Source organism: Megascapheus bottae, chromosome 20, assembly GCF_031878675.1.
Source record: "Megascapheus bottae isolate mThoBot1 chromosome 20, mThoBot2.hap1, whole genome shotgun sequence".
Taxonomy (NCBI): Eukaryota; Metazoa; Chordata; class Mammalia; order Rodentia; family Geomyidae; genus Megascapheus; species Megascapheus bottae.
The window spans coordinates 27,412,712-27,424,396 of record NC_143528.1 but is presented as its reverse complement, the minus strand read 5'-3'; the positions used below and the strand labels follow the sequence as shown (position 1 = coordinate 27,424,396).

The window sequence follows — 11,685 nt, the reverse complement described above, 5'->3', positions numbered from 1 at the left end:
ATTACTGTTATAGTTGCTTCTGTGTATTTATTTTGTGAAATGAGTATTAAGATTTAATGTAAAGATGCTTCATTTTGTTATCCTTTTGTTAAATTACAAGAAATGAATAGGTTTGGGAGAAGAAATGGCTGAAATCCATTTGCTTTCTCCCTAGGGATGGGAGACATTGGCCCTCATTACTATAATGGGTTCTCTTAAAATCATTCAGTACATGATGGAACCAGGTACATAGGCTTCAACCACACTTGACCATTTTCTGTATGGATCATGTTGTGTGGTTATGGCCTTTAGCAAAAAAATGGTTCCCTGCCTTTGTGACAATTGAACTTGAGATTAAGGATATCAGAATGACATTATTATTATTATTATTATTATTATTATTATTGCCAGTCCTGGGCTTGAGCTCAGGGCCTGAGCATTGTCCTTGGACTTTCTCAAAGCTAGAGTTCTACCACTTGAGCCTCAGCACCATTCTGGCTTTTTTGTATGTATGTGGTACCGAGGAATCGAACTCTTTGTGCATGCTAGGCAAGCACTCTACCACTAGGCTAAACTCCTGGCCCCAAGAATGACATTATTTTTATGTGCTCTCCTTGCTAGAAAATTTAAAATAGACTTCACTGAAATGCATGCTCTTTCATTTCCTTTTTTATTATTATAAAGTATAGAAAAAATGAATAGTTTATAGGACCACTTTTTTTTTTTCCAAAGAAGACTTTGTTGCCAGCAAAGATAAGCACAGTTCTAAAAGTTGAAATAAGAACTTAGGATTAGTTGTTTCTTAGAATTTGGTCTTAGAGAACTTTTTATCAGACCCCTAAAATAGACATACATTATCATTTCTTTTGCTTCCTCTCCCTACCCTGTGCTCTAGAAACTTGCTTTTATTGCCATGGACTTTATATATAATGTATACATCTAATAAAGGCGATCATTCAGAATATTTTATATGCATCTTTTGCTTAGCATGTTTTCAAAATTCATTGGCACTTCAGCATGTATTAGTATTTTTTTCCTTTTTATTTTTTTTCATTTATTTTTATTTATTTTTATTTTTTGCCAGTCATGGGCTTGAGCTCAGGGCCTGAGCACTGTCCTTGAACTTTCTTAAGGCTAGAGCTCTATCACTTGAGCCTCAGCACCACTTCTGGCTTTTTTTTTTTTTTAATGTATATAATACTAATGAATTGAACCGGGTCTTCATGCATGCTAGGCAAGCACTCTACCACTAGGCCAAACTCCCGGCCCTTTTTTGTGTTTTTAACTCTTAAAATAATTATACAATCAGAGAGCTGCATGCAAACTTATATTTTTATAACATTGTAAAAATATTCAATGTAATTGAATGAAATGTTTGGTTTTAAAAAGTCAGAAAATGTTACGTAAAATACATTATGTGAGCATTTATGTTTTTACATTTACTTGGTAATATAAAGGATGTATTCCTTTGTAATACATTTCTTTTCTTTTTTTTTTTTTTTTGCCAGTCCTGAGCCTTGAACTCAGGGCCTGGGCACTGTCCTTGGGCTTTCTCAAGGCTAGAGCTCTACCACTTGAGCCTCAGCACCATTTCTGGCTTTTTTTATTCTATGTATGTGGTACTGAGGAATCGAACCCAGGTCTTCGTGCATGCTAGCCAAGCACTTTACCACTAGGCTAAACTCCCAGCCCCTATAATACATTTCTTTATGTAATAATATTAATTCAAGGCAGCCTCTGGTGGCTCATGCCTGTAATCCTATCTACTCAGGAGACTAAGTTGAGGATCATAGTTCAAAGCTAGTCTAGGGAGGAAAACTGAGACTCTTATTTCCAATAAACCTTAAAAAGCTAGAAGTGGAGTCTAGGCCCAGAGTTCAAGCCCAGAACAGGTAATTACAAAAATATATACATATATATATATATACATAATTGACTTATATTTTAGTTATTTCCAAAAACCTAAGTATATAATGAAAAACAATCTATAAAATTCAATTTAATGTTTAGTTTTTTTTCACAGCAGTCAAGTTGTGAATGCCACCATAAAGGAATACTTTCTAAAACATTTCTGGCTCATGTCCTTCATTCTGATGTGTCATTTATAGGGACAATGGAATTTTACCCTTGATAAAGAGCAAGTTTATTGACATTTCCTTCTTAACCTATCTTACACATTGTTCTAGAAAAGATCTGAAACTTCCTTTAAATTGGGTTAAATTTATTACCAGTCAATTCAGTAGAAAAAAAAGCAGTCAAATAACTTGAAACCTCAAAAAAATAATTTTTTGTAATTCCATTTTTCATAATTTTTGTAGATCAGAGTATTTGAAAACATGTTGTAATTTGTAGACATTAGTAGCAACTGAACGTGATTGCCTAAAAATTATTTGGTCCAGTGCAGTGACACTCTGAACCCTTGTTGAACACTGAATCAGTACCAGATACTGTGGATGAGATCTTCAGAAAGAAATCAGGGACCTCTAAAATTGCATTTAAATGGAATAGTGTTACTTATTGTCACAAGGCAGTGCTTCCAAAATATGCCACACTGTGTAATGTTCCTCAGAGTTGTCTCCACAAACCTTCATACCTATACTTCTCAGTAATGAGCTTCATATTTAACAACTTTATTATGATTATCATGAACACAAGTTCAGAGAGGACATGTTTATCTTATTACTGTATCCAAAGAATCTTAATAATATCCAACATTCAGCATGCATATATTACACTGTTCTAACATAAAGACTTTCTGAAACTCTACTGATGGCCATGGTGAGTGAACGGAGCATTTATAGAATTTATGCTTTATTTGACTGGACAGAAATCAGAAGTACATTTGCCCAGATGTATAACTTGTGAGAAATGAGAAACGATGTTCTCTGGGGAACATGAAGATTCTCAATGATTGTTGCAAGGGATCACAAAAGAGATCTTTGGTCCAAAGAAGATTTCCCTGGAAGAAAGTAAAATAGGGATTAAATTCAGCCGAAAGCTAAGATATGTATTCATCTTTTTCTGGGTTAACAAAAAATGGGTAATGATTCCCAAGATTTGATATGACTATTCTTTTTAGGTGAATAAAATAAAAAAGATGAGTAGAGGCTGACTACAAGAGCAACAAAGACCAAGAAGGTAATTGATTCTTCTGCTTTCTCCAATTTGCCACTAACTATGCTATCATTTATTTACAAAGAAAACAAAATTTAATCTCTGAAGTTTCTTATCTTTTTTTCTTGCTATGGGAAATGGTATATGAAGCTTGGATCTCCACAGATAAGAAAAAGAATGTTAAACTTTCTTAGAAAGTCTTTAAACAATACCTTTATTTCCATTTTCTTTGTGGAAAGCAAGAAATGTTTCTCTCCTTTTTCATACTCCTCCCTAATTTTTCCTGTTATATTGAAATAAATCATTGCCAAATCTTCAAAAATTAAAGGTCATTAACTTTCTTAGTTTTATAGGAAACTTTTTTAACTCTTAAAAAAAATTCAACTTAAATCTGGTAGGAAAAACTCACATAACATAGTATATAAATGTGTGGGATAATACGAAATTGAAGGTATGTCCCAAGTAATACTATTAGAAATATTAGAAATATACTTAGGTAAATCTATTGCTAATAAGAAATATATCACAAAATCAAGGAGAATTTTTTCTATATATCTGCTTCTGTTAACACCATCACAAAATTATGTCATAAAATAAATGTCAGTTTCAGTAAATTAATTTCAGATAATTTAACAGCAAAAATCCAAATATGGAATACATTGCTATTTCACTTTATATAGTACAAGAAAACTTATTTCCTGGAATTATATAACTCATTTAGTGATTATCATTATTTGGTGATTCTGAAACTTGATCATACATCAACATCCCCTAGGTTTGTTACACTCTTATGTTGGATTCCACCTCCAGAGTTTCTGATTTGGTTGGTTTGGGATGAGGTTGAAGGATTTACGTACATTTATTTTTATTTTATTTTATTTTATTTTATTTTTCCAGTCCTGGGCTTGGGCTCAGGGCCTGAGCACTGTCCCTGGGTTTTCTTAAGGTTAGAGCTCTATCATTTGACCACAGCACCACTTCTGGCTTTTTTCTATGTATATGGTACGAAGGAATCAAACCCCAGTCTTCGTGCATGCTAGGCAAGCACTCTACCACTAGGCCAAACTCCGGGCCCCTTGATGTGCATTTTGAACCAACTTAGTTCTGAAGCTCCTATTCTAGGATCCTCAGTGTGAGAATCAGCTAGCTTCACAGAATAAATGTGTTCCAAATATGGAGGCTAGTGTTCAAGATCATAGTCTTTTAAATACTCTTAAATAATAGGGGAAGTGATTAAAATAAGAAGATAAAGTATTTATTGGTTTGCCTATCATTTTAGAATTAAAATCCACCTACTTTCCCAAACTTAAATTGTGTGTGTGCATGTTACTGGGGACTGAACTTGGGGGTCACAAGTTCGCTAACCAAGCATTCTACCACTTGAGCCATGCCCCCAAACCTGAACTTCTATTTAGTTCATTATTCTTTTTGGGAACACATATGGAACTAAAATTTTTTTCTTTACTATTCATCTTTTCTATCCAGTTAATTATTTGATAATGTATACTAGCACCTCTTATCTAAAAACTTACTAGTTTACAAATTGGTTACAAAGCCCGATTTTAAATTCATTTCTATTAACATTAGATTTTTATAGTAAAAATCATGGAGATTTTAGAGTTTAATAAATTGTATTATTGGTCCAGGAGGTTAACCTAGTAGTAGAGTGCTTGCCTAGCAAGCACGAAGACCTGGGTTCAATTCCTTGGAACCACATACATAGAAAAAGCCAGAAATGGTGCTATGACTCTCAGGTGGTAGAGCTCTAGATTTGAGAAAGCCCAAGAACAGTGTTCAGGCCCTGCATTCAAGCCCCAGGACTGACAAAATAAATAAATAAATTGAATTATTAGTTTTCCAGTTTACACTTAGGTTTTGGTTTGGTTTGGTTTGTGTTTTTGACACAACGTAGATGGGCCTCAGACTCACAAGTGTCCATTTTGTACCTTTCCAATATTGAGATCATAGGCATATGCCTCCAGACCAAATTTAAATTTTCATTAAATTTTGGTTTAATTAAATTTTGTGCCAGTCCTGGGACTTAAACTAATGGCCTGGGCTCTATCCCTAACCTTTTTGCTCAAGGCTAGTGCTCTACCACTTGAACCACAGCTCCACTTTCGACTTTTTGGGACTTTAGTGGAGATAAGAGTCTCACTGATTTTCCTGCCTGAACTGATTTTTATCTCAGCCTCCTAAGTAGCTAGGATTATAGGCTAGAGTCACCAGTGCCCAGTTCAAACTTCATTTTTTAAAACAAGTTAGTTCCTTACAAAATACTGATGATCCTAGAAAACAGCTGGTATTTGAATTAAAATTTTAATTTAAAAGGTCTATTAGTTTTGGCAAACCCAGGTTAAAGATACTATTGAAAGACTAGTTCTGCATACATTTCATAAGAATACATTTTGTGATTTTTTGCTTACTTTGGGCAACACAGCAATTCAATGAAATTGCAGAAACAGATGATCTCACATCCTTTTCCATCCCAGAAGTGATCTTGGACGTTTACATCCATCTGCGTCAGGTCAGCTGTTCCTTCTGGAAGGTTGTGACAGTTGCGATCTTTCAGTATCTTTGTGTAGCAAGACAGACGATTTGAAGGCATGGCTTGAACTCCTATCAGCAACGTTAGCCCAACAGTGACAAGTAATGCAAGTTTCATTTTGGCTTTAGATCCTTAACTAGAATAAAAAATAATTATAATTATCTGTCATTTTTTTAAAAGAATTTGTTTGAACATGATTCTTACAGGATTCTTACAAACTCTTGGAGAGAGGGAACAAAACCCAGCTTTGTCTTTTGTAGCCTCTTTTTTTTCTTTTGCCAGTCATGGGGCTTGAACTCAGGGCTTGAGCACTGTCCTTGGACTTTTCTCGCGGCTAGAGCTCTACCTCTTGAGCCACAGCACCACTTCCAGCTTTTTTCTATATATGTGGTACCAAGGAATCAAACCAGGGCCTTCATATATGTTAGGCAAGCACTCTACCATTAGGCCAAACTCCCGGCCCTATCCTCTGTTTTTCTCAAAGTACAGCATTCTAGCAATATGTAATAAAAATCATTAGGAATATTTGTTTAAAATCATTGCCAGGATTTTACACACAAAAAAGATATTGAAGCCAATACCAGTGGTTCACACCTATAATTCCTGCAACTCAGGAGGCTGAGATCTGAGGGTGTGGTTCAACCAGCTCAAGCAGGAAAGCCTGTTAGACTCATCCCTAACTACAAAAAGCTGCAAGTGGAGCTGTGGCTCAAGTGGTAGAGTGCTGGCCTTGAGTAAATAAAGCTTAGGGGAAAAGGCCCTGAGTTCAAGCCCCAGGGTGGACACAAAAACAAACAAAGCAAGAGATATTGAATGAGAAACAGTGGAAAGAAAGGTGTAGTGATGAGAGCTCCAATCAGTGTTTAGTAAGCATTCAGTAACAAAACCATTTTTGTTGTAGTCTTGTTTATTTGTTTTGTTTTGGGTTTAGTAGAGAATAGTTATTTTTTAAATAACACAAACTTGGATAAATTTCCAGGACAAATAGCATCATCAAATACAATGAATCTTAACCTGAAACATTTTGCTTCATAAATAATATCATCAAAGAAACTAGGTCCCACCCTGACAATAACAAAAAAATCATTTATGTTGATATTGACAGATTGTATTCAATAGGAATGTTTACAGCTAGGTTAACTTTGTTAAGTATTCTAGACCTTATTCTTGTTGCAGATTTATACTGAACTTTTAAAAACATTTGTATCCACTTCATCTTAGGCGTAGTTTAAAATGGAGGCTTGAACTTGCACTTATAATGATCTAACTTTCTATGAACACCTACTGTGAAGAACTCATTACTCTCCACATACGCCATTAACCACATTTTTAACATTTCCTTTATTATAGTAAAAAAAATGTTTTTGCAGTTTCTAGCCATTAGTCCTGGTTTGAGTGTTTAGAGTCATACCAAAGGAGTCTAATTTCTCTCCCAGTAAGATAAATACAGTTTGGGTTTGGTTTGATCTATTTTGGTTTGGTCTTGTTTGAACTCAGGGCTTTGTCCTCACTTGGCCCTATCACTCGAGCCATTCTTCCAGGCCAGTTTGCTCTTAAGTGCTTTTTCAGATAGGGTATTACCTATGCTGTTTGCTCTGACCGGGTCTTGAGTCATAATTCTTTTACATATCCTACAGTGTGCCTGGATTGAGGATATGTACAACACACACAACCCCAGCTCAATTTTATATGACTTATTTTGTGTTTCTTTTGATAGAGGGATCTCATTCACTATGTGCAGAATCCCTTCAAGAAGAAAGGCTAGCCTGGGGACCTGAATGATACCAAAACCCAGGGCTGGGGGTAGGGGAAGACTAAGAGGTGACCATCTTGGTGGGCCTCACATCTTCAGTTAAGCATGTGTCTGTGGGTGCCACAAACCTGCAGCATTTTCATGGCCTGAGTCTAGGTGGTATGCCCTGAATAACAAAATCTTCTAACCCACGCAGTATTGTGTGAGATGTGAAATCAGTCTGCTTTATCCCTCACTGTCCAGGGCTCAACAAGACTCATTTAAAAGTGTCTTACTACCAATTGCTAGGCAGAGTGTGGTTAAGGATAGCAGTAAGAAAGGCCTGCGAACCACTGCTAGGTCCCAGAGTTGGTACCTCTTTAGCCCAGCAATGACAAAGATTTTTCCATTGGGTCTGTACCTTTGACAGTTTTGTCCCTTTAGATACCTCTACAACCCATTCTGATTGATTGTTTTCACTGTCTTCAGGTCCATAGGCACCCGGGTACATCGCTGAATTAATGGACAGTTGCAAAATTATTAAGGAATCATCTATCAGTTTCGTTCTTTATACTTTATTGGAGGGGGGTGGTGGTCGTGGGCGTTGAACTCTGGCCTGGGCGCTGTCCCTGAGCTCTTCAGCTCAAGGCTACTGCCCTGTGCTTGAGCCACAGCCCTACTTCCCGTTTTCTGTATTGCCTGGGCTGGCTTTGAACCGAGATTCTCAGATCTCAGCCTCCTGAGTAGCTAGGATTACAGGCATGAGCCACCGTGCCCCGCTTCTTTATACTTTTTAGCATACTTTCACATCAATGTAAAGAACTGTTATTAGTATTTCTTGTATGACATCTGAATGATTAAGGAATGATTGACATATGTATGACATAAGAATGAATTCTCTCAAGCTTTTGTTTATCTAGAAAAGTCTTTTTCCACTCCATGTTGAGGGACAGTTTTGGTGGATATCATTATTTTTTTATTTTATGGTTATTTTTATTTCTTTCAGTACTTTAAAAATGATATTCCCACAAAAACATGAGGAGGGGTATCAATGTGTGAGAAGTAATGCGCCTTCTATCTAGTAAATATAACTGTAACCCCTCTATACATTAAAATAAAAACAAATGATATTCCCTGGCCTATAAGGTTTCTCCCAGAAAGAAAAAAAAACCTCTCATGATAGTCGTATGTAGGTTCAGCTCAGAAAATTCAAATATCAGATGTTGTATTAACTGAAGTTTATTCTTCAGAGTGTCTTCATTGTACTTTGCTCCATAAAAGCAGATGAATTCAAAAATCTCTTTTATAATCCTATGTTTCTTGTTATATATACATGCACACATATACCCCTCTATTCAGATAATGTTTAATGTTGTTTAAAGGTAATAAATAAATAAATGCACCAAAACATTCACAGAAGGCAGGAGCAAATAAAGGCTGAACATCAGATATGGAGCTATACCACATACCTCACGTCCTTGCCAGGACACAAAGTAGTATTTCTGTCCCAGTTTCACTTCACAGCCATGGAAAGTTCCACACCTGGAAAGCTCTGTGGTAGTTTTTTTTTTCCTTAACACTTTATAAATTACATGTTTGAACTGAAGCCTTCTCTTTTCCCTTTCCTTAGGTGCAGATAAATAGCTTTAACTTAGTAAGTGGAAAAGTATCTGAGCCAGTACATTTCTGGGACACATTGATGAATTTGGGGCACCAATCTTAATCCTTGGCAATCCCTCAAATATATATATGTTTTTTTCAAGTGTTAACCAGAATAAAATAACTTTGGGCAATTTGAAGGAAATTGCTCTATTTTTTTTCTTTCTCATTTGACAGGGAAAATTCTTTCACAAATACATTCAAATTACAAAAGAAAACAAAGTTATATGCATAACATCTGAAGAACTAAGCAAGAGACATTGCCTTTATACATTCAATTTGGTGTAATTACCATTGGTCCTAATGTTTCATAAAACCTTTAATAAGCCAGTATGGATGTAATGTTTAAAAACTCAGCACAGAGGGTAGACATTTCTAGCTAAGTAATAAATCATTTCCATCATCATTTGGCAGAGAATTTCACATTTTGATTCAGTGGGGGTTATTGGCACTAGCAAACTTTTGAATGGCTGGAGTTAAATGGAGACTTAAAACAGAAAAATCAATCATTGAATTGCCAAAACCAATAGGGCTATGGAGTTTTTAAGTATTCAGACATTTCTGGTACATTGCTCACACAGGCAGCTTGATGTCAGTTCTGGGAACTGGTATGAAGAGCCGTGAAATGAAAGAGTTGATGAATTAGATAGAAAGAGCAGTCCATTTTCAGATTTCTCTTAGAAAGCAACAAGAGAAAGACGAAGCAGCAAAAAAAAAAAATTTAGCCCAGAACTTAACATTTGAAATAGCAAAAATTATATTTGGAAGAGATTGCGATCCCTGCCAGGCTATAACATTTCCCACCTACTTCTTTTGCATGATGAAAATCTCTGGTACAGTTAAAATTCCCTCTGCATTCATAGAAGTCATTTGAGATAGAATGACTAAGTCCTGAAGTAAAGTGTCTCATGGTATGTAAAGGAACAGTAGTATTAAAAAGTGAGATCTCAGAGATTCTTAAGAGATCCTTACATTTTAAGAGATCCTTAAGGCAACCTCAATACTCGGGATAGCTCCATTTGTGGGGAGGAGGGCAAGGCGGCCAGGGAGAATCTTGATCCTTCCTGAAGGTTGTTCAGCCTGCAATCTTCCCAGAGCATGCTAGAAATGGCCTTTATAACCAATCTTGTAGCATTTTAATTGTTTTCCTAGACACAATAATTCACCTTCGCAGGAGAAAAAGATTAAAATTGGGGAAAGTTTTCTTTCTCTTTCAGCCCATGTATTTATGCATTTTGAATAAGTTTTTTAAGTCCTAAAGAGAATTGCCCTCTTTGTCTTAGCAGTACAGAGTCTGTGTTGTATTCTGTGGTGGGAATGCCAAAGGATGAATTCAATGAATTCCCTCTTTGTATCACACATTTCTACTATTTTCTTTTCAGGAACTGGAATTTTTAAACCAAAAACATTTGCTTTCTTAGACACTGCAGTTCACTTCATGAAGAATAGCTAATATAGCAATGCAGCCATGTACTCGATCATTCACATATAGTTCTGGGGAGTGGGTAAGTCCTGTTGTGGACACAGATTCAGAGTAAATGTGTACACTGAAAGAATAAAAGCAAGGAACCAATCTGCTTCTTCTTGAACCTATGATTAAATGACTTTCATAGTCAAGGAATGTGCATTTTTCTTTTCTCTTTTGATCTGATTCCTCCCCCCACACCCTACCACACACACAGACACTTCATCTCAGGAAACATCTTTTTCAAAGTGAATCAGGAATTCTCTCCTAAAAGGCTCTCTGCCTGGTTCCTTCTGACTTAACACATCCATAAATTTCTGCTTTAATCTGTAGCAGCAGTTTGGAAAAGAATAAATAGCATAAATGACTTTATAGAGAAAAAAATTTACATACCCTTTTATTCTTTTCTTTTCCTTTTGGTCTTGTGGGCAGAAAAAAATCTTATGCTTCAGCTCCCTGGGTGAATTTGGGCAAATGGAGAAGAGAGGAGGTGCTGGAAGGAGGTTCTTCACAAGTGAACCTTTGTCTGCCTTGTCTCTTGCCTACGATTGACAGACTCACTGCTCCAGCCAGGAATAAGAGGGAGGTGGAGGGATAGAAGGAGACAGGTCTGCTAGAACTGCCTCCCCTGCTTCTTTACAACGGTCTATGTAAGAACCTGAGGAAGGAAGAATCTTAGATCAAAAACTTGTGGAACATGAGAGTTTTAAAAAGAACGAAATGATGGTTACTTTGCGAAGTATTTTAGGGGGATGGGAGTGAAGGAGATAACAGAAGGGGAGGAGAATGGTTAATATCACTTAAGAAGATGGCTGAGAACTTTTTGGCTTGTCACAAACTTTTTGTAGGTAGACTCTGTTTTGCACACATGCAAAATATTCTTCACCATTAAACTATCTTGTATTTTTTTGTTGGGGGGGGCGATGTGGGGCTTGAACTCAGGGACTAGACTGGGCTCGGTCCCTGAGCTCTTTTGCTCAAGATAGCACTCGACCTCTTTAAGCCACCGTTCCACTTCAGGATTTTGAGTGAATAATTGGAGATGAGAGTCTCATGGTGACTTTTTTGCCTGACTGGCTTTAAACTGTGGTCCTCAGATCTTGGCCTTCTGAGTAGCTAGGATTATAGGTGTGAACCACCAGTACACAGCTCCTGTATCATTTTTTTCCCTAAGAGTTATATTCTAGT

The 11,685-nt window shown here is 36.4% G+C and overlaps 1 protein-coding gene across 1 annotated transcript; it reads right to left on the bottom strand.

Annotated features, from left to right (window-relative positions):
- Nucleotides 1-2,588: 2,588 nt before the first annotated feature.
- Scrg1 (stimulator of chondrogenesis 1) lies at nucleotides 2,589-11,056 on the bottom strand. The gene is made up of 3 exons (XM_090353784.1): nucleotides 10,891-11,056; nucleotides 5,520-5,777; nucleotides 2,589-2,938 (listed from the first exon to the last, which is right to left on the bottom strand). Exons 2-3 carry the CDS (start codon nucleotides 5,756-5,758, stop codon nucleotides 2,884-2,886), a joined length of 294 nt encoding a protein of 97 aa, XP_090209910.1. The 5' UTR covers nucleotides 5,759-5,777; nucleotides 10,891-11,056; the 3' UTR covers nucleotides 2,589-2,883.
- Nucleotides 11,057-11,685: the final 629 nt, after the last annotated feature.